The 21,609-nt window shown below is 46.8% G+C and overlaps 7 protein-coding genes across 7 annotated transcripts; 5 read left to right on the top strand and 2 right to left on the bottom strand.

Moving 5' to 3' along the window:
• Positions 1 to 1,613: 1,613 nt before the first annotated feature.
• On the top strand, positions 1,614 to 2,561 carry J7337_010297 (uncharacterized protein; the record flags this gene model as incomplete). Its single annotated transcript, XM_044827882.1, has 1 exon — positions 1,614 to 2,561. One exon carries the CDS (start codon positions 1,614 to 1,616, stop codon positions 2,559 to 2,561), a length of 948 nt encoding a protein of 315 aa, XP_044676436.1.
• A 1,507-nt stretch (positions 2,562 to 4,068) lies between these two features.
• On the top strand, positions 4,069 to 5,312 carry J7337_010296 (uncharacterized protein; the record flags this gene model as incomplete). Its single annotated transcript, XM_044827881.1, has 2 exons — positions 4,069 to 4,891; positions 4,939 to 5,312. The coding sequence occupies 2 exons, from the start codon at positions 4,069 to 4,071 to the stop codon at positions 5,310 to 5,312; spliced, it is 1,197 nt and encodes a 398-aa protein (XP_044676435.1).
• Positions 5,313 to 5,965: 653 nt separating this feature from the next.
• Positions 5,966 to 7,057, bottom strand: J7337_010295 (uncharacterized protein; the record flags this gene model as incomplete). Its single annotated transcript, XM_044827880.1, has 3 exons — positions 5,966 to 6,406; positions 6,453 to 6,676; positions 6,724 to 7,057. The coding sequence occupies 3 exons, from the start codon at positions 7,055 to 7,057 to the stop codon at positions 5,966 to 5,968; spliced, it is 999 nt and encodes a 332-aa protein (XP_044676434.1).
• Positions 7,058 to 12,140: 5,083 nt separating this feature from the next.
• J7337_010294 (uncharacterized protein) lies at positions 12,141 to 16,889 on the top strand (the record flags this gene model as incomplete). Its single annotated transcript, XM_044827879.1, has 2 exons — positions 12,141 to 12,283; positions 12,338 to 16,889. The coding sequence occupies 2 exons, from the start codon at positions 12,141 to 12,143 to the stop codon at positions 16,887 to 16,889; spliced, it is 4,695 nt and encodes a 1,564-aa protein (XP_044676433.1).
• Positions 16,890 to 17,302: 413 nt separating this feature from the next.
• Positions 17,303 to 17,781, top strand: J7337_010293 (uncharacterized protein; the record flags this gene model as incomplete). Its single annotated transcript, XM_044827878.1, has 2 exons — positions 17,303 to 17,534; positions 17,774 to 17,781. The coding sequence occupies 2 exons, from the start codon at positions 17,303 to 17,305 to the stop codon at positions 17,779 to 17,781; spliced, it is 240 nt and encodes a 79-aa protein (XP_044676432.1).
• Positions 17,782 to 18,532: 751 nt separating this feature from the next.
• On the top strand, positions 18,533 to 19,808 carry J7337_010292 (uncharacterized protein; the record flags this gene model as incomplete). Its single annotated transcript, XM_044827877.1, has 2 exons — positions 18,533 to 18,722; positions 18,778 to 19,808. The coding sequence occupies 2 exons, from the start codon at positions 18,533 to 18,535 to the stop codon at positions 19,806 to 19,808; spliced, it is 1,221 nt and encodes a 406-aa protein (XP_044676431.1).
• Positions 19,809 to 19,958: 150 nt separating this feature from the next.
• Positions 19,959 to 21,333, bottom strand: J7337_010291 (uncharacterized protein; the record flags this gene model as incomplete). The annotated part of the gene is made up of 3 exons (XM_044827876.1): positions 19,959 to 20,709; positions 20,759 to 21,134; positions 21,183 to 21,333. 3 exons carry the CDS (start codon positions 21,331 to 21,333, stop codon positions 19,959 to 19,961), a joined length of 1,278 nt encoding a protein of 425 aa, XP_044676430.1.
• Positions 21,334 to 21,609: the final 276 nt, after the last annotated feature.

Here is a 21,609-nt window from a genome sequence, read left to right as displayed (position 1 = left end):
TCAGGCGGAGACTCCGCCTGAACCTGGGGATTTCGGAGACTTTCCGCTACCCCAGTATGATCTACAGAACCTATGATCAGACTTTGCGAGTACTCGATGCTAAGCGCGGATACCGAAAAAGAGAATTGAATTAAGTCCAGCCGTGCAGGTAGTTAAGAATATTCCAGACACGAAATGCCAATTGCTACGTCCCCATAATAGCACAAATAGCCCCCTATGGGATTGCCAGCGACATATTTACAGACCGTATTTGACTATAGACTTAAGCGACGCTAAACAAATTGTCCAGGACTCTACTGTATGCATAACGGCTCCTGCCGAATACCCCGCGTTCTCCGTCGATCATCATGGGGCGGCGACATGTCGGTCACTCTTGGATATTCGGCCCTCAGTCGGTGAACTAACCATATGTGTTTATCCAGAGTTTTCTGATGTACCTAAATAGTCATTAGCTGGAACAGGTTCGACATGCCAATCAGTTAGGGTGATTTACTCTCGGGATGCAGTCCAAGGACATGCGGTAGCCATATATGTCGTGGTCACTTTTCGTCAGATTATATAGAGTTAATATAACGATATGCGGATTTTCCTAAATCTCAAAATGTCTCAAAGATCTCAATGCATACTTTGACTATTTTCTCACAGTTCCTTTACCGCTTTTTGTCGTCTTGTACGAGTACAGATCCTCAGTATATTGCATTCCTCCAAAATCATACAATGCCTCACCAGCGTTACCTTGACTGCAGTGGTAGTCCCATTGATTCGTCCATAGTTTCCATCCTATCTCATACAGGTGCAAATCTCGTCACTCATTTCGTCTGCTAGATACTCCCGAGTCTGTACTCTCATATAGACTGAGGTGGCGTCCTCGGCCCTTCCTGTGGCCTTGCAGAAGAAATAGCATAGTATAAGTCTTAAACAACATGGCTATAAGTATGCAAAGTTCTTGTTGGTCATTTTATATTAGTATCCGCATGCCTTGACCAATACTCCTCACAGATGACTTGTCAGAAGCGCCGAACTGGCTCATCTGAAGGACAGCGATGGATCTTGAGAGTGACCCCTGATATCGTATGTCGGATTAATCGCCACATTCCAGAACAAATTGTTCGCTGGGGCCCAGGGACATATCGCTCATTGGGTCGTTGAGATTTAAATAGACTTTGAGTAAGTACCTCTCGTCTCCGAAGAATAGAAGGAGCGCATGCGAAACCACGTGTCGTCCCCAAATCAGGTAATTGTCCCAAAATGGCAATCTTTTCACGAGGCTTAAGTACCTGTGCTTTAGAAATCAAGCGGTGAGCCAATTATGTCGATATCAAGATAGCGAGAGTCTTTGACGCTGCCAAGTCTTGGTGTTGAGGCAGGGTTTAACTTGGCAGACTTATGACATCATTGACAAGGCTCAGACCATCGCCACGCTGCGCAGCCAAAAGACGAGCGACACGTACAAAAGAAAAGTAGCTATTCCAAGGAACCCCTTGACATTCTGAAACGCTTCCTAGAACCTTAAAATTTATGTTTCAAACCTGATTTCTCAGCTTTCAATCACCTATTAAAAGCTCTCGGTCAAATGAGGGTTTCACGGCATACAGTACTCTCTTATTCCCAAAATGCGCCAATCAATTTTGTACTCATTTTTATGCCTCTGCAGGCTCGCTGAAAGCATTGACCTCTCGTCAAAACGCGGCCTTGCATACCACGGAGATGACCATAAATCAGATAATGAGCTCCTAATCTCAAATAATTCCGAGATCGCGTGGTATTACACGTGGTCCCTCTGGCCAAATGGTCAAATCGGCAGTTCTTTACCATTCGTGCCATTGATTCACGGCCTCGACGATGCATCAGATTCTGAGCTCGAGTCGCGGCTAAATGGGCTTCCCGAATCATCTACGCACCTCCTCACCTTCAACGAGCCAGATGGCGAAACAGACACCGGCGGAAGCGCGATATCTGCCAAAGATGCAGCGCGCGCTTACATAGAGCACATCGTTCCTTTAAGAAAAGCAAAGCGCAAGTGGTCAATCAGCCATCCCAGTGTTACCGGCTCACCACGCGGTCTTGAATGGCTACGCGACTTTAATGAATCCTGCTACGACATGGACGACGACGGGTGTCCTACAGATTTCGTCGCGGTGCATTGGTACGGCGACGCAGGCGGTCTTAAAAATTGGCTGGGAAGTTTGCGCGAGTTTTACAATGAGACGGCGCCTGACGCACGGTTCTGGATTACGGAAATGGCTCTACCGAAAGGGGATGACGATGCGACGCTGGCTATGATGAATGAGAGTCTTCCGTATCTTGATGATAATGATTATGTGCAAGCTTATGCTTGGTTTGGAGCATTTAGGAAGGATGATGCGAATGAGTGGACTGGGGACAGCGTGTCGCTGTTTGATGATGATGGGGGTTTGACGAAGCTGGGTGCGGAGTATTTGGGCGGTGAACAGAAGGGTTTCGAGGAGGGAATGAAGGGGGACTCAGCGGGAAGCTTACAGTCGCCTTCGATGGGTATCATGCTGGCCATGGCCCTGATTTCGCTAGTTCATTTGTGGTGAAGTTAGACGAGTATATGATAGACGATAGATAGTGATACCATTCATGATTGCATTGAGTATGATGATGAGCTGTATCTGTCACAATTCCGGGTGAATTTTACTCTGCCAATTCGGATGCGGATATGGATCTAGTTTCACCCAGAACAGGAGAGATCGGAGCATGAAGCAGCTCCGAGTGGTGGAGCGATAGAATCCGTCTCCACAGTTTCGTCTGAATTTTGAGGAAATATTCAGTTCCAGAGACTTCTTAGTTCGGTGCACTCAGGCTCAAGTCTTTATTCACAAATATCTGTTTCTTAAAAGATGACTGAATATGTCTATACAGTGTTATTCGGTTAGCTATTAGGACACCTTCGCATGAAGGGAAGCTCGCGACTATCTTACATCAAACTCAGAAATTGTCAAATTCATCTAGCTTGTTCAAAACATTTACTCATTACTTGTTGCTGAGATTTACACAGGATAAAAGTTACCCTGTATAACCGCTGAAGCGATTGAGCCGGTCTGAGACACCGGGAGCCCAAGAAGTCACCGTTCCCATCGAAGTTCGTCCCAATTAGATGGAACCCAATCATTCAACGCCGTCCTTCATCAGCTGGTCCCAGAGCCACGTTTTCATGCCGTCTTGGAGTCACTAAGCCTTGGTTCCTGAACTTGTGCGGCCGTGCTCGTCTAGAAGATCTTACTTTGCATGTCTCACGGTCCACGGATGATCATCACAAGCTCACATGTAGCATCACAAAATGTAACATGGAATTCTGCACGTTCGACTCTAGGGTATCATTGGAGAGACAATGACGTCAGACCTTTCAAAAGTTCCCAGACCCTTGCAATAACATTTCCCCAACCTCGTTTACCGATCGTTCCCCGACTTTTCAAATTCATAATCTTTACAAATACACATCAATTGAATTCATTCAGCCTGTAAAATATAGCCAGGTCGGTTATTCCATCACATAAATTACATCTCTCGAACTTCAAAACTAGCTTGTCAACTTGATTGGAGGGGCTGTGAAGCTGTCACCCGTTGCATAACTACCGCTTACCACCAGCCTTGTCTCGGCCAATCCCTCGGCGGGATACGGCTGTTGGACGGTCTTGGACCTGTAGAAACCCCATGAACGTGCAAACAGCCTGTTATCCCCCGCACGACGATCCCAATCCAGACTCGCACAACCATGTCAAGACAGAGTTCGCTAAGATTACCCGAGCCAGGCGCACCAATTACGCTCGCGCGGAAAACCTGGGGAAGCTTCTTAGCTCCAAAACTTCCCCAGGATCGCGGCTCAATGGCAAGTTCCTGGATGGACTATGACAGCCGCACCAGTCATTGAACTTGAAAGCTGATCAGAAGAGACCCTGATATCCTTCAATTGGAGAGGGGTCCTGTTGGTGGAAGTTATGTGGGTTGTCCCGAGAGAAAACAGAGATCGTCGGTTTTTCTATAAAGCTTGGGGTTTTTCGCTCTTTCTTGCTGGGCCAGTCTCCACCTTGATCATCCACAATCATGTTCTTCAAGGCTGTCGTTGCTGCTCTCATCCCACTCGCCCTTGCGACCAAAGGCAAGGGCCCCGACAAGGATGGCAAATACTGGATCAAGGGAGACGGCATCAAAGCTGCCTTCATTCCCTATGGCGCCTCCATCACCAATCTTCTGATCGACGACCAGTACGGTATCTCCCGAGATATCGTCGCTGGCTTCGATAATGCTACGCACTATAGCATTGACGAGTCTCACCCCCATCTTGGCGGTGTTCCCGGAAGATACGCCAACCGTATTCGCAACAGCACGTTTGAGATTGACGGCAAGAAGTATCACGTCACGCCCAACGACAACCCTACGCCTGAGTCGCCCAAGGGCGCTGATACTCTCCACGGCGGACCTGATGGCTGGGACTACCGCAACTTTACTGTTGTGTCGTACACCGACTCCAGCATCACCTTCTCCATCGTTGACCCTGATGGCAAGGAGGGTTTCCCTGGAGAGGTTGTCTCCTACGTCACCTACACCCTGACCGGCATGGACTGGGATTTCAAGATTGTTGCTCTTGCGACTACCAAGAAGACTCCTATCATGCTTACCAGCCATACCTACTGGAACCTCGACGGCTTCTCCAACAACGAGACAAGCACCATTTCCAACCATACTCTCTACATGCCCTACGGTGGCCAGCGTGTTGCGACCGATAACATTCTCATCCCCACTGGAGATATCATTCCTAACAAGAAGGGATCTGTGAATGATTTCTGGAGCAAGCCCAAGATGATTGGTGACCAAGCCAACAACAAGGATTTGGAGAACAACTGCGGTTTCAACTGCACAGGATATGGTTAGTATTTCCCTTCACACGATTTTAACATCGCTAACCAATCTCAGACACCTGCTACAGCGTCAACCGCGGCCAGCTCGGCAACTTTGACTGGCGAACTGAGGGGCCCGTGGCTACTATCTCCTCTGCTTGGTCTGGCATCCAGCTCGACATCTACACTGACCAGGATGCCTTCCAATTCTACAGCTGCACTCAGCAGAAGGGCACCATGCCTCTCAAGAAGACCCAGGGTCTCAAGGACAACAAGGACTTCCCCCGAATCATCCCCAAGTACGGATGCATGGTCGTTGAGGTTCAGGACTACATTGACGGCATCAACAACCCTGAGTGGCAGAGACTTGAGAAGCAGCTCTATGAGCCTGGTGGTAACCCTTATGTTCTTCAGGCTAAGTACCGCTTCAGCCTGAAGGGCAAGGAGTAGTTTATAGATGTAAGGTTGGTAGTTGAAGTAATTGATAATATTTGAACGGCTTGCTGTTTTTAAAGTGACGCGACAATGGACGTCTCACTGCGATGTATTATGGTACTCTATACCTCTAAGGGTATTGGTGTATGGAGTTCCTCAGTGGTGGGCTCATCACTAATGGCCAGGTGAACAGAACCAATACTCCGTCTCAGCCTCCTTAAAGCAGGCTCATATTAAAAGCGCACAAATACCCATATCCTCCATCGATTGTCTAGCACTCCAAACTCTACTTGGATCTCGCCGACGTTGCTTCCAAGCATTTTGCATCACATTATAAACAGTACCACAATTAGTAAACCCTGCCTCACCATGGTCCATGAGCTTTGTCAACAAAGTGTCAAAGTACTGTTCATTGGGAGGAAGCGCCATAGAACCGGCAACGCATAGAGGCCATGGCGTTCCCCGAAGGGATATATGGGGAGGTAGGTTGTCTAATACTTCGACGACTCGCGACACTGCTCTGTGAGGATCTGGTGATTTGATGTTGTGTTCTGACGCAAGAGTGTAAAGTTGGACGAGTGCCGCGGTTGCGAAGAGATGAGTGACTGAGCGGTTGGTGGGTGTCAACTGCTGGAGCTGATTAGCAAACATTCGCTGGTAGCATGGACTCAGGTATAGACCGTTGATCCATCATCTAATGCCGCGCCTATGCCATCATGCATACATTTCTCCAGGTCATCAATGGCGATTTGCAAAGTCCCACTGTCCATTGTTAGAGCATTCGAATCCAGTGTCATCATATCACCGATCGCAATCATGATCAAGTTTGAGCAACCCATGACTCTCGACATGTCAATATTTCCAGCGTTGAGCCAATCGCGATATGGTAACCTCGGTGCAGCCCCCGTAGCCAGAGGGGCTAGTATGTCTATCCAAACTAGGTTCGAGAGAATGAACTTTTGCGCAGTATTCATGCCTCGCTGGAAGTCAAAGTCTGGGCTCGAAGGATCGGAGGCATCGAAGTCAAAGTCGGAGGATGTCAGGTTCTGAATAACGGATACGAGGGCGTTGAAGTGCGCTTGCCAGTTGTTTGTACCGCCTTGGAATACCTATGCCAAGTCAGAGATGAGTCGGGTACGTATGAGGTAAGATTACCTCGAAGGAGATCAAAAACATGCCGCCAGCTAGGAATTTGAGCCATTCCTCGATATTATCAGCAGAAGCACCAACGTCGCGATGGCGGACAACGTGTCGGAGTTCTTGAAGTGCTTTGGTATGGTATTGTAATAGTTCGTCTTCCTGTTTCTCCGTATGATAAGGTGAGAAAGTATGTTGATGGAAGGCAGACAGGGTCAGAGCTGCATTTCGTAGGGGTGCATCTGTTCGGTGGTTAGTGTGAACAACTGCGCGACTGGGCATCTCATACTTCTCTCGAGAAGGAAGAACAGCCATCCTCTGCCTCCTTGATCTGGTGCATCGACGTAGAAAGCATACTGAATTGGAAAGATGTAGTCGAGGTAGTGTACCAAATACTGCGCCTCCCGAAAGATAGTGTTTGTCGTTGATGAACCGACTTTGACCGGACTTTGCGTCATTTCGTTTCCAGGTCGACAGGTAGCTTTTGCACGCGAAGTTTGTGCTGCTTGAGCTGTCCAACGAGCAAGTTGGCGATTCTGAATGGTCTTGACGCGTCGGAAATTCTGCTTGACTGCACTTTTGATCCGCAGAAGCTCTTCTTGCAGTAACTGGTCATTGCTCATCCATTCTGGTGGCTCCAGGTCGTATCCATGGCAGGTGATACTTCGGGTACTGCATTCTTTACATTCGGGAGACGACTCGTCACATCTTCTGTGTCGGATGCGACATGTCCAACAGCCCCTGCGTCCTCGAGGCATGACCTGCTGATGTAAATACTGTCAAGCTCGGAATTGAGCTTGCAAAGTGGGAAATCAGGCGAGGATAGACGAAGTGGATCGGGAGTTCTTTAAGGTCTGTTCAGTGGAGTGACTAACTACTTCAGGGCCTAAGTGCGCTGAAGCGCTAAATCTAGTGCTGTTCATCGAGACAACCACAAAAGATAACGAGCTGGGCCTTTCGTACCAAACGACGGTGTCTTTTGGAACAACCACTTACGGCTACTACTTGAGACCGAGAGCGGTTTATGTCGGCAAGGTTGAATCTTCATTGTAATCAGGCAATGGGGTTCCGATCGTCGGAGGTCAGTGACTCCTGTTGGTCCAGCTGCTGAACCAAGACCTGAAAGACGAAGATCCAGTGGAATGACGCATATGGCTCTTATCTCATGCAAGCGAACCAACGAAGTTTATTAATAACCGGTAATAAGTTATTTGTTATAGAACGGACCTATGTGCCAACCTCTGTACCAAGAATAATACCAAAGCCTTAGGCCACATTGCAAGAGAGGGGCCTGCCAACACTGCCTCTGTTGAATTTGGCTATCTGTGATCATGTTAGTCATTGAAAATGGGAATTTATGTTCGGCACACTTACGATCTGGCCGATGCTGGCGTATGTGCCGGCAAATAAACACAAAGAAACCGACGACAAAGGCAATGCAGTTGCATGCAGCACGCTTGACATTGTATTTGTCGTACCAATTGCCCTCCTTAAGGAGGAAGAACCACATAGTAGGAGGGATCCAGAGCGAGAAGCCCGAAACGAAGAGGACAGCGCAGATTCCTAGAAGCTCGGAGAAAAATGGGATAGCCTCTGCGATAACCCACGAAAGGAAGATCACAAATGCGACAACGGCCAACCAAGTGAACCAGCACTTGCGGGTATTGATGAACTGGGAAATAGTATTCTTATAAAGTCGACCGTGAATAAATCTGCAAGCGACCGTAGCGTTGATAGAGCCTGAGATGTAGATAGCTGGCAAGGCAATGCATCCGACACCAACGGGCTGGCGGATAACAAGGCGGGGGACTGAACTTGCTGGCCGACGAATGCATAGATGACTGATCCTGTAATTGTATACAGAACGATTTCGGTAAGACCTAAGGTAACGATGGATTTTGTGAAATCGGCAGGTGTATGCATTTCGGACATGAAGGAGAACTGGGCTGCAGCAAACGCATACGAGAAGACGATTTTGGAGTCCCTTATTACTAAAGTAAAAGAAATTCTTATATAAAAAAAACTATAAAATTATAAAAACTATAAAAATGCCACTTCTTAGTAGAAGGATTACTTTCTAAGCACCTACTGACTGTCCCTAACTGCGGCGGAGTTACAAGGACAGCTGGGCTTTTGCGGACCTGGGGAGGCTAATGCCCGTTACATCCTCGACAAGCCAAGCTCCTAATCCCATGGGCCGATAACCCCGTGGGGAAGAGCGTCAACCTGCGTGAGATCCACGCGATAAGATCTTTCCGATCATATTGTCAGTCACAATTGGGAATTGCTGAGCACGATGACTGGTTGACGAATTCCCAGTTTGAGTGGGTTATCGAACAACCGAGCCTGGGCCTTAAGCCATCGCTTTCCGACCCAGTGCCTTAGCGGGCTATGATATGAAGGGCGGGATAGTCAGTGCGTGCTTGCTGCAGTAGGGCGCGGTTTGAACGAATATCGGGCATAATACTTGAAGCGAGCTGTTGACTCTGCCTTGTATATGAGACACATTATATAATCAAAGTATTGAACGTATTAGTCCATGCATTCGTAAACGAAATAAGAATAATCTATCTTCACCTTCTATCAACTACCTGATATCCTGGACATTGAAATGATATCCAGCCTCTCCATATTAAGCAATCTATTACTAATAATCTGCAGCTTTAATTCCCCATCAAGATCAGATGGGGAAACTGGGGATCATTCGCATCCACTGGTTCGTGCCATCCATCTCTCGCCATCTGAAAGCAGCAGCAATAGTAATTAGGCAATGTCCACTGTAACACATGCATCGTGTGATTCTTGTCGCCGTGCAGGGCCTCGCGATGACGTCGACTTTGACTGGTGCCTGGTTTGACGAATAACTTGCCGTTGATGTTGGGTAACGGAAATAAGTTGCTTGCTCAGTCGTAGACGAATGATGCTTACCCAGTCTTGTAGCCGTTTTGGCTGATAAGTGTTAGGAAATGGAGTGGCTCCCAGAAGTTTGGGAACTAGCACAAGACATGGGTTCGTTGTCAGATAGATGGAGACGTGGAGCCACTTCTGTCATATTAATCAAATGACGAATGCAACGATGAAGGCAAACGGCAATAAGAGCTGGGAAGTTATATAGAGGGTGAGCTTTGCTGACTTGCTCTATTTTCCGTGTTGTACAGTGCCATTCACTCCAGGTACCAGTGTATTCCGTTCATCTTTCGGGTAGGACGGCGGACATAGCTGTGATTTATTTCCAGTTCGGGCTTGCAACTTGGCCAATAAGAGAGCACTGTGACATGCAATTCATCTCGCTTCACTGGCGACTCTAGGCTTAGCCCGTGTACTACTGAGGAACTATTGGCATTAGCTCACTATTCCACGCGTACTCCTATTTCGTATTTCCTTTACCCGTACTCTGTAGATAGATTTCTTCTCTCTTTTGCCTCATTTCTTTCCAACTAACTGCTTAATTCTTTTTGACGGCTTCAAGCCACTTGATCTGCCAAGATGCGATTTTGCGCGTTGGTCTTGTCCACCTTTCTTGGTGCTGTTTCAGCGGGTCCTTGCCGACCCTCTAGCGTTGAGAGCAGTTCTGAACTTATTGGCGTGACGACGATCGAATCGCTCTCCTCAACTTTGGCAGCGACTGTGTCAACGGCTGCTATCACATCTATCGTCGACACTACGACAGAATCAAGCGCGATTGCTGTTACCACTACTGCTGCTGCTATCATGTGCAATGCCCCAGCCGCCCTGAAATGCTGTCAAACTGTTGGAACCTCAAGCAATCCTGTGATTAGCCTTCTTCTGGGGATGCTTGGTATTGTGGTTCAAGATCCTAATGCTGTCCTCGGAGCAACATGTATGTGTTGCCTCACTGATTTTCCGTTTCGTGGTCTAATATTTCCTTTCAGGCTCGTCTATTACTGATCCCGCGGCTTGTCAACAAGGCACAGCAGTTTGCTGCAATGATAACACCCATGTAAGCATTTTCTCCCTACTGATGTCTACCGATTGATGTTAACTTGTGTTACTACAGGGCGGCCTTGTTTCTATCGGTTGTTCGCGAGTTTAGAGATATACGAAGATCTGTTCGACAAAGATGTATATTGATTCGTGTGTGAGATGTCTTTATTTCTTGTTACCAAATACATCTTTCTGCATAGCTAGATAGGCAATGTATCTTGCACTGTAAAGGCAGCATTGACGTAAATAAATTACAGGGTAATAAAACTTTATCTAATACATAATAGTGCCCGTAAGTAAGACCCGCTCTGGATGTATATCCTGAATGGCTTTTCACTTTTAAACTATCAGGGTTGCAGCAACAGCTGACAAGCAGGAAGCTACAGTGTAAAGGTCCGCAGAGCAAGCATGAGAAATTGCAGCTGAAGCCAGCAATACATAACCTGTCCAGTTATCGCCACGCAAAAGCCTTAAAAACAACTCACCTTGGGTGCATATTACATCACTAGGGGGCCATGATGGGTCGCTCTTGGTTGATAATCTAAGTGGATTGAAGTATCTGTTACTAATAATCTGCGACTTTAATTCCGCATTAACATCAGACACGCTCAGAAATGCTGAATGTCAGAGATTCGTTTTAAAGTCTAAGCCGGGGAACAAACAGCCAAGTCGAAGTACTGCTGAGAATGTTGATTAGATCTCTGTTATCTTCTCATTTCGGTATACTACTAGGCTTGGTCGAGATCGAAGATAAGGTTTTACATAGCAATGCAAATCAGATCTGATGGCGTCGGGCAGAGCACGGCTAGTATCACGCGAGTACCAAAGGAGTTACTGTCCATGCCGTAAGTGAATTCCTACTCAGGGCAGCCCCTGAATTTCCCCGGTATCGGTATAGCTTCTCGGCTATCACTACGGCTAAAGTGTCACTTGCCTCTCTTTAAGTCAAGTGGCTTGGTCGCTTCCGTACTGTGCAGATCCAATAGCAGGAAACATGTCTTAGATGTTGTTTACTTGCTGTTTCAGTCTACATAAACTGAGACAATAGTCACGGAAGGGATGCTTCCTCTATGTGTATTGCTTGATTTGAATCAAATTTATCTATAGGTATAGACAGGCCCCTCCAGTCTGCAGACAAATTTCAGCATTCTAAGCTAGAAATGTGAATTAGAAGAACGCAGACCTTTCTCAAGGGATCTCCCAAAATGGGCCCACAGAAGCATCGCCCAGGGTGATATTGCATTCCTTAGATGGGTTGATTCCAATTGAGGCTTGTGACTGAGATCTTATCACCACAGAGAATTTACCCTCACATAGACCAGCCATACAAAGACATCTAGAACCTACTAACCCAAACTGTAGTAAAAAACATCATCTTCTGCTGCAATAATGATATTGCCGAGCTAGCCGGAGCCCAGGTTGCCAGCACTCCTGTTACCAAGCTCAATGCGGTGATATCATCTCTCAGCCACAAGCCTCATCTGCGACCGGGTCGGACGCTGAACACGGTCTCGAATCATTTCGTAAGATTCGAAATCGCACTAAGTAACCGATCGAAAGTTTCCCGCATCCATACTGTCGATCAAAACGTAAAATAGAGTACGTTCTGCTGGTGGTAGCTCATGATAAAGATTGGACGTCACTCTCAAGTCTCGTATTCTCCCAGACCGCTCTCTGGTCTATTCATTTACATTTTATTCTTTAATTTTCATCAGTACAGCCAATTGATAATCTTTTCTTTTTTCTCCACCCTCCTTGATCATGTCGCTTCCGCGCATGATGCCCTTTTGGGCTCTGGTCTTGCTAGGCACTATATCCGATGCAAAATTGGAACCACGAGACGTCAAGACACAGCCCATTGAGATCATTGACGGATCGTCTACGCAGTATGACATTTTGACAAGGTATGATATGTAGGCACTTTTCACCGGCTTTCTTAAGCTAATGAATGCCTGTAGTACATTTCTCATGCGGACTGATGCTACCTACACTGCCACTGACCCGGTTTATGGATACGGTGAACCAAACACTACATACAACATCCCCCTCGCGGATCAGCAGCCATCGTGTGGAACTATCATGGTTGAGAGCCATGTGACTGTATTATCGTCGACTGACCGTATAATATCTGTGCCTGAGACAACCACTCTGCCTACCCAGAATCCATGCGACATCGTAACCGTGATCGTCAGAATGCAAGGTTACAGGAAAGGTGATACAACGAATCCTATTTCACAAGCTCAGGTCAAGGTTTTAATTCCTTCAGAGAGCGAAAGTTCTCCTCCAGCCGGAACAGAAAGTTCCTTAGGTGGCTCTGCCATTTCTTCAGATCCAGCAGTGCCGTGGACTACAATCACTACTCAAGGAACTGGCACTGCTCCTATGACCATCACGCAATCTCCAACTCGAGCTGGTGAAACAGGAACCGTTTTGGTTATGGCGGTTATGACCTCGGATGCCCCAATCGACTATACCACCATCACCAGCACCGGAACCGGCACCGACACTGGTACTTATACTATCACCGAGACCCCGTCAGGACCTGGCCCTGGTACAGTGGTGATTGTGGTACCCAGCCCGGTAGCTCGTTACGTTACCGTGACATCCTATGATCGATCGGTTACAGCCGTGGTCACGAGTACAATGACTCCCAGTGCTCCTGGCGAAACTGGCACTGTTGTTGTCTACGATCCATACGAATGGGTGACTACCACCTCTTATGATGATGCTGCGCCCTCTGACCATACAACGTCTATGTGGCCTTCTGCGTCTGATCATGTAGGCACGGTAGTCGTGTATAGGGCATACAAATGGGTGACAGTAAGCTCGTATGACGCAACTATCACAGCCGCATCTACACAGACTATATCCCCGAGCTCCCCAGACCAGACGGGTACTGTCCTGATATACCAGCCAGATCCATGGTTCACAGTTACTTCCTATGGAGGTGTCACGGCGGCATCAACAACCACTGAATATCCAACTGCCCCAGGCGCAACTGGCAATGTTATTATTTACAAGCCACACCAATTGACAACCGTCACCTCTTACGACCCAGCGGTTACAGCCGCATCCACAACCACCATATCACAATCTACTGAAGCAGAGACAGTCACTGTTATGGTATACAAGCCTTATCAGTGGGAGACCGTCACTTCTTACGGGGACTTCACAGCTGCTTCTACATCTACCATATCTGCAACAGCTCCAGATGCAACCGGCACTGTTATCGTGTATCAGCCTGATCAGTGGGTGACCATCACTTCTTATGGACAATATGCCGCTGCGTCTACAACTACAATTTCTCCATCCATGCCTGGTCAAACAGGTACCGTTGTGGTCTACAATTCGCAGCCATATTCGACCTTTACTTCTTATGGAGACGTCTCGACCGAAACCACATATACCTCACCGCCTCCTGCTCCTGGCCAGACAGGTATCGTTATGGTTTTAATGCAACAGCCATATACGACTGTCACTTCGTACGGAGGCGTTACGGCCGAGTCTACGACTACTATAACCCCATCGAGTCCAGGCCAAACGGGCACTGTTGTGATCTTTGATCCACAGATGTATGTGACTACCACTCATTATGGAAGGGTAACAGCTGCTACTACAACAACTGAGAGCGGACTTGGCTCTAACCCAACCCTGACCGTTGTGGTTGATCTCCCTCAGCCTTACACGACCGTAACTTCGTATGGAGCCGTTAGCGCTGAATCTACAACCACCATAAGTCCAACCAGCCCAGGCCAAACGGGTACCGTCGTGATCTTTGATCCACAGATGTACGTGACAACCACCTATTATGGAAGGGTCACAGCAGCTATAACAACAACCGAGAACGGTAACGGGCCGAACCCGACTCTCACAGTTGTGGTTGACTTACCCCAGCCTTACACTACGATCACCAGTTATGGCTCTTTCACCGCAGCCAACACTGTGACATATCCACCTTCTGTTCCTGGTGAGGACGGTACTGTAGAAGTTGATCTTCCGATGCCTTTCACAACCGTCACTAACCACAGAGATGGTCTGACTGTTGCTTCAACTACAACATACCCATTCAATGTTCAAGCAAAGTTTGCCACTGTTGAGGTTGATGTGCCTCAGTCCTACACTACAGTCACAAGCTACGTTCCAGGCTTGGCAGGCCCGGCATCCACAACCTTACCAGTTGACAATCCAGACGATGTGATGACTGTTGTCCTCAATCTTCCGCAGCCATACACAACCATCACAACCTATGTTGACAGTTTGACTGCACCTGTGACCACGACAAACCAGCCGGCTAATCCCGGAGATCCTGTTACTGTTGTGATTGAGAGCCCTCAGGCATATGTAACCGTCACGACCTACATGGACAGCCTAACCGCACCTCATACCGTCACGAACCGACCGGCTAATCCAGGGGATCCTGCCACTGTTGTCGTTGAGAACCCACAGGGATATACAACCATTACAACATATGTTGATAGTCTTACTGCACCTCTGACTACAACAAACCAACCTGCTAATCCTGGGGATCCAGTAACTGTTATTATTGAGAGCCCTCAGGCATATACAACCCTCACGACATATGTTGACGGGTTGACTACACCTTTGACTACAACAAACAGACCGGCCAATCCTGGGGACCCTGCAACTGTAGTCGTCGAGAGTCCTCAGTTATACACGACTCTGACTACCTATGGCACTTACTCTGCACCCCTCACCACAACATTAGCACCAACTGGGCCCGGTGGCTTGGCTACTGTGCTTGTAGAGAGTCCTCAAGCATACACTACTGTCACTACCTATGTTGATGGCCTGACTGCACCTGTAACCACGACCAACCAGCCAGCTAACCCAGGGGATCTTGCCACTGTCGTTGTAGAGAGTCCTCAGCTGTATGCAACAGTGACCAGTTATGGCTCCTGGACCACACCTTCCACTACAACGTTATCACCCACTGGGCCTGGCGGCGTGGCTACCGTGGTCATAGAGAGTCCTCAGGGTTACTCAACTACCACGGCGTATGTTGATGGTCTGACCGCACCTATAACGACAACAAACCAGCCGGCCAATCCAGGGGATCCTGCCACTGTTGTCGTCGAGATTCCCAAGCGGTACACAACTGTGACCAGCTATGGTTCATATACAGCTGCTGTGACAAGCACCATGACACCGGCATCCCCAGGTGATGTTGCGACTGTTGTAGTAGGACTGCCCCAGTCATATAAAACTGTGACTAGCTATGGTAGCTTTACAACTGAAGGAAATACTACACTGCCACCAGCATCTCCAGGTGGTGTAGCCACTGTTGTTGTCGAAGAGCCCCAGCCCTACACAACAGTCACAAGCTGGGGTACCTTCTCAGCAGCCCATACCACTACCTATTCGCCAACCTCTCCGGGCGGTACTGGAACGGTCGTTATTCAAAACCCCCAGCCTTATACAACTACCACAACCTGGGGTTCCTTTTCAGCAGTTCATACCACTACCTATTCGCCGAACTCTCCGGGTGGTACTGGAACTGTGGTTGTTCAAAACCCTCAACCTTATACAACTACCACGAGCTGGGGATCATTCTCAACAGTCAGCACCACTACGTATTCGCCAATCTCTCAGGGTGGCACTGCAACTGTCGTTGTTCAACAACACCAGTCCTATACGACCGTCACAACCTGGGGTACCTTCACAGCAACTGGCAGTACCACCTTATCGCCGACCTCTCCTGGCGGCGTTGCTACGGTTGTTATGCAAAAGCCCCAGCCATACACCACTGTAACAACCTATTATACCACTGTATCAACCATGAGCACGTCCACTGTTACTCCGGCCTCCGCTGGGCAGACAGCTACTGTGGTGGTCGTGGCTCCCGCAGTTGGTACAAAGGCTGCAGATCAAACATGCGATAACGCTGGTTTGGAATACGCTATCTATACGAACTCGTTCTATAACGCTGATCCACCAAACTACTCGTCCCTCAACATTTCCTATTTTGCAACAGCTTCACCGACTTTTACTGGCATCACGCATTCAATTGGTATCACAGAACCAGGTGGCGTAAAATCAGGAAACTCAGGCCCGGCGCAGGTTATTTATCCTGGCGCACCAAGTCAGACATGGCAGTATAAGGCTGTTAACCACCGGGCATACTTATATGCGCCAATCAATGGTACTTACTCTGTTGTTGTACCGTACTCTGACGAGGTCACACTGGTTTGGTTTGGTAGCAAGGCTTTATCAGCATGGTCGAAAGCACGTTCAAGTGCAGATCTGGCCCAAAACTACTCATGGGGACCTTCCAGTGCTCAAACCTTTAAGATCCAGCTGACAGCGGGTACTTATACGCCATTCAGGGTTTTCTGGGCCAATGCACAGGGAGACTATTCTATGATAGTTACTGTCACAGCTCCAGACGGTACTGTTATCGTAGACGGCTCTGGATCATCAAGCAAATACTTTGTTAGATTTGCTTGTGATTCTAGTACGCCTTCTTACCCTGCATTTGGAAGTGGCGGTTAAAACTATCACTCGCTTGCTTCACTCTCTCCTTATCTTACTCCTTTACTGTCTTGTATAACTAGCTGGATAAAAATTGATCTTGAAGCTATTGGCCTTATAAACCTATGAATATATCAAGTCCAGTTATCTTTCTGCTTCCTCCTTGACCTCTGCTAGCCCGAGTGGGGAGCCAACAACGGAGTCAGTACTAACAATGCTAATTGGGCAATGGGTTGCCCCAAGGAGTTTATTATGGAGACACACTGGGAAGGAAGCTCGGAATTCAGATGGGGTAGAGCCAGGGTACTGTACTATAAAAATTGATCTCAGAACAGAGACCACTCCGAACATCGCAACGCATTTAAATCCCTCTCATTTCTTCAAAGTTCGCATGCCTTTCCTTTTTTCCAAGATTTCATTTACTCTCCAACATAATGACCAAAACATTGTTTGTCAATGGCCGGATCCTGTCCAAGACAGAGACGGGCCTCAACGGCAAAGCCCATTTCTCAGACTGCATGCTCATACAAGACGACAAAATCGTCGCAATCGGGTCTCGTAACGAGATCTCTCAAGCCCTAGGTTCAGATATACAGATTCGCGATCTTGATCAGCGTGTTATTCTTCCCAGCTTCATTGATGGCCATATGCATCTGCTCCTCCTCGGTCAATCACTCCGAAAGCTTGATCTGTCGCTATTGTGTTAAAACCGAAGTGTATTTTCTAACCTTATAACTAACTTATAAACTTAATACTGCTACCACTTTCTGATTACCTTGAACTTTCTTCTAACCTTTATCTTAGCCCTAATAGTACTAATATATATATTATTATAAAACTTTCTATTAAGCTTTTCTTATATTAGGAAGTTCCTTTTAGTAAATTGCCTTTTATACTTTAATTAGGGACTTAATTTACTCCTAGTTTCTTTTTTTAATTAACTTTATAATCTTCTTATATCTAGCTTTATTATTAAAAAGGGCTTTTAGTACCTCTCTTTTTTACTTAATAGCTTTTTTAATTTTTTAAAAAAGTCTTTAAATAATATAAGTAAGAGTATATATATTAAAAATAATTAATTACTAAATAAGGTTATTTAAAAGCTTATTTTATTTTTTAAATTTAATAGCTTTAAAAATTTTATCTTTTTTATCTTTAATAGCTTTAAAGCTATTTTTTTTTTAAAAGTTTATTAGTAATTTTTAATATTATTAAGGTTAAAGGGAATTTTATTAATATATTATTACTAGAATTTATCTAAATTTACTATATAAATAAGCTTTTATTTAAGTATTATTATATTACTTTATTATTATTTTATATTTAGTTATTTTAGGAGATATATTAAAGCTTTTTATAGCTTATAATAGTAAGTAAATAAGTTATTTTTTAGGTTTTAATAATATTAGTATTTTACTATAGTTATTAGTTAGTTATTATAGTATTAATATCTAAGTTATAGGCTTAAAGTGTTATTTATAGTTAAGATTTATGGCTATAAGCTTATTCTAGCAGAGAGAACCTAGCTTGATCTGTTGCGATGCACTTCACTTGAGGACATCCGATCATGTATCCTCCAATACGCTGCTGAAAATCCAGACACACCGACTATTCTTTGCAAAGGATGGAGGCATTACATGACTCCCGGTGGAGTTACAGCCGCGATGCTGGATGATCTTGATCCACGACCTATTTTTGTCGATGCGGGCTCTTTACACTCTTGCTGGTGTAATACTGCGGCTCTGAAAGAGCTTGAGGTTGATGATATGCCGGATCCAGCTGGTGGCAAGATTTATCGTGACGCGGATGGAAGGCCATCAGGGCTGTTGGATGAAGGCGCCATGATGTCAATCAGTGAGTATACCCTACTATGATCGTTTTAAACCGACTGACTAACGGCACCGTGAAGTTTGGCCATTCCAAGCAAAGTCGTCACCAAAGTATGAACGAATAGAGGCAATTCGCGCAGCCGTGAAAGAGTACAACGCAGCTGGATACACAGGCGCGGTCGAAATGGCCATGGATGAAGAAGCATGGGATGCTCTCGTAACTCTCAAAGAAACAGAACCCAATCTATCGCTACGAATAGCAGCTCACTGGCTCATCAAACCAACCGCTGACCTTGAACAAAACTCCAAACAAGTGCAGCGTGCTATCGAACTGAGCAAGCAGTACAACTCAACAACAAGTCCTGATCTTCGACTTGTCGGAATCAAGGTCATCACCGACGGTATTATCGACGCATGCACTGCCTATCTTTCTGAGCCGTATGCTACTGCAGGAAACCCACCGCCTATATGGGAGCCTGAGTTCCTCGAACCGGTGGTCAAAGAGGCTGATGCTGGTGGTTTACAAGTTGCTTTGCACGCTATTGGGGACGGAGCTGTAAGAATGGCCATCGATGCTATTGAGAAGCATGCTACACCAGGTCGAAGGCACAGAGTCGAGCACTTGGAGATTGTTTCCCCAGAAGACGCCAAGAGGCTTGGAAAGCTTGGTTTAACAGCATCCATCCAGCCCATACATGCAGACCCAACAGCCTTGACAACCTGGCCCGAACTCATTGGAGAGGAGCGATATGAGAGAGCGTTTGCGTATCGAGAGTTTGCTGATGCAGGTGCCTTGATGGCGATTGGTACTGATAGCCCTACATCACCGTGGTCGCCTATGCATAATTTCCATGTGGCTATCAACAGGCAGTCTTCCAAGAACCCGGAGAACCCCGAGATAGTGCATGAGCACTTTAGTTTAGGTTTGTGTGAGACCTTTGTCGCGGGTACAGAAGGTGCAGCCCGAAGTGTATTTGCTGAAGATCGTGTTGGAAGCTTGACACCTGGAAAATTGGCTGACTTTATTGTTGTTGATATGGAGTGGGATCCGAAGACGCTACTCAAGGCTGAGGTGAAGGAGACTTGGTTTGGAGGATCTCGGGTATTTTAATCCAGAGGTGTGAATCCACAAAGTATTTTGAAGGTTCCATTAATTTGTAAAGTAATCTCGTATGCACATGTCACGATCCGTGTGGCAAATGTGCTGTATCTGTTCAGCTTATGATCGTGAACCCTACCCAGCAGGCTTCTAATGTATTGCTCATACGATCATAGACTTGTTATCCTTCAGCAACCTACTGCACAGAATCAACATGCCGCCGACGAAAACAGTCAACCCAGCCCAGACCCAAGCGGCCGTATACCCCATGCTCCTTCGCAATGCCCCTCCAACAGGTGGTCCAAACAAGAGCGCGATAGACATGACCGAAAAGGCCATACCAAATCTTGTTCCAATTCGTCGGGGATCACTAGTCAGTCTGACAAAGATGGTCGGCTGAAGCGCGAAGAAGGACCCCGTGAAGAAGCCTTGGCTGATGACGGTAACAAGCAATCGCGGAGTTGTAGTTGCTGAGATGAGACACAAGCTTGTCGTGGCGAGTAAAATTGCTGCACTAATGATAGTGTTCATAGGTCCGAGACTCTGTGCGAGGAAAGCGGGAAGGATACGGCCAAAGATGGAGCTGCTGTTGAGAATAGCAAGCAGATTCCCTGCAAGATCGGTCGACGCGATTTTGTTGTCCAGAGCGTAACTTTGAACATAGACAAAAGGCGTGTACATTCCAAGAAAGACAGAAAAGCAGCCTGCCACAAAGAACACGTAGGGCCAGTCTGTAAAAGCCGTCTTGTCGAGAAGTTGCCTTCGCTGAGCTGGTCTGCTAGGATTCGGCCCCGGTCGGAGCACAAGGTTGGAAAACAGGAGTAGGACCAACAGCAACAAAGCCATAGCCCTGGCTGCCCATGGCAAGCTTGTCTGCGCATTAAGCTCCCGTATCATAATGGGGAGAAGAACACTGAAATGGCGTCAGAAAAAGACCCTGAGGCAAGGATCAAGAGACTTACCCTCCGAGTCCACTCCCGCAAGCTGCAAGTCCATTGACTAGTGGCAGTTTGGTAGTGAACCATAGTGAAGTAATAGCAACACTCAAGATAGATAGACAGCCAGCGCCAATGCCAACCATAAGACCTTGAGTGAGAAGATACTGCCAGTACTTTTGACTCAGGCTCTGAAGTACAGTGCCGATGGCAATGAAGGTAGAACCGATGGCTAGAAGATGTCGGAAGTAACCAGAGTCATAGATCGGGCCAATTATGAAGCCTGAGAATACCATCAAGAAGGTCTGGAGAGAACCAATGATCGAAATTTGAAATGGCGTATGACTTGATAGTTGGTCGCGCTCATAGATAGTTTGAAAGCTTCCAAAGCTTGCGATCAGCCCTGCAAGCTGTCAGTATCTGTCTGGCATTTATTCATGATATTGCTTACCCCAAGTACAAAAGTAGAGGCAAAACGAGCCCGCGACTTGCAGCCACGCGATCAGTCCGCCGTTTGGAACAGGTTTCGGTGATGCGTCATCGACTGAAAAGCTGCTTTCGATGATAGGGCTATCATCGGCTGTATCTTTCGTAGAGTCCATTGCTGGTCAAAAGCATTGATGAAGGTCCTTGAGTTACAAGCCGAACTTCATACCTAATTGAAGGCAAGATAGGCCGAGATACAACCGCCATGCTTATCAATCTCTATTTCTCTGACAACGCTTTTGCTAGGATAACCCATTCTGGCACGTTTCCCGCTTTCCTAATATGGTGATAGGGCTACGGCACTTCTCCCCACAGTGGATCTCGATGAAAAAGATGAAACTCAACATCAGCAGATCAAGGCGCAATACAAAATGTCTGTGCCACTCTTGAAC

This window comes from Fusarium musae, chromosome 8, assembly GCF_019915245.1.
Source record: "Fusarium musae strain F31 chromosome 8, whole genome shotgun sequence".
Taxonomy (NCBI): Eukaryota; Fungi; Ascomycota; class Sordariomycetes; order Hypocreales; family Nectriaceae; genus Fusarium; species Fusarium musae.
The sequence above is the reverse complement of the archived record's forward strand: the minus strand, read 5'-3'. Positions and strand labels throughout refer to the sequence as shown.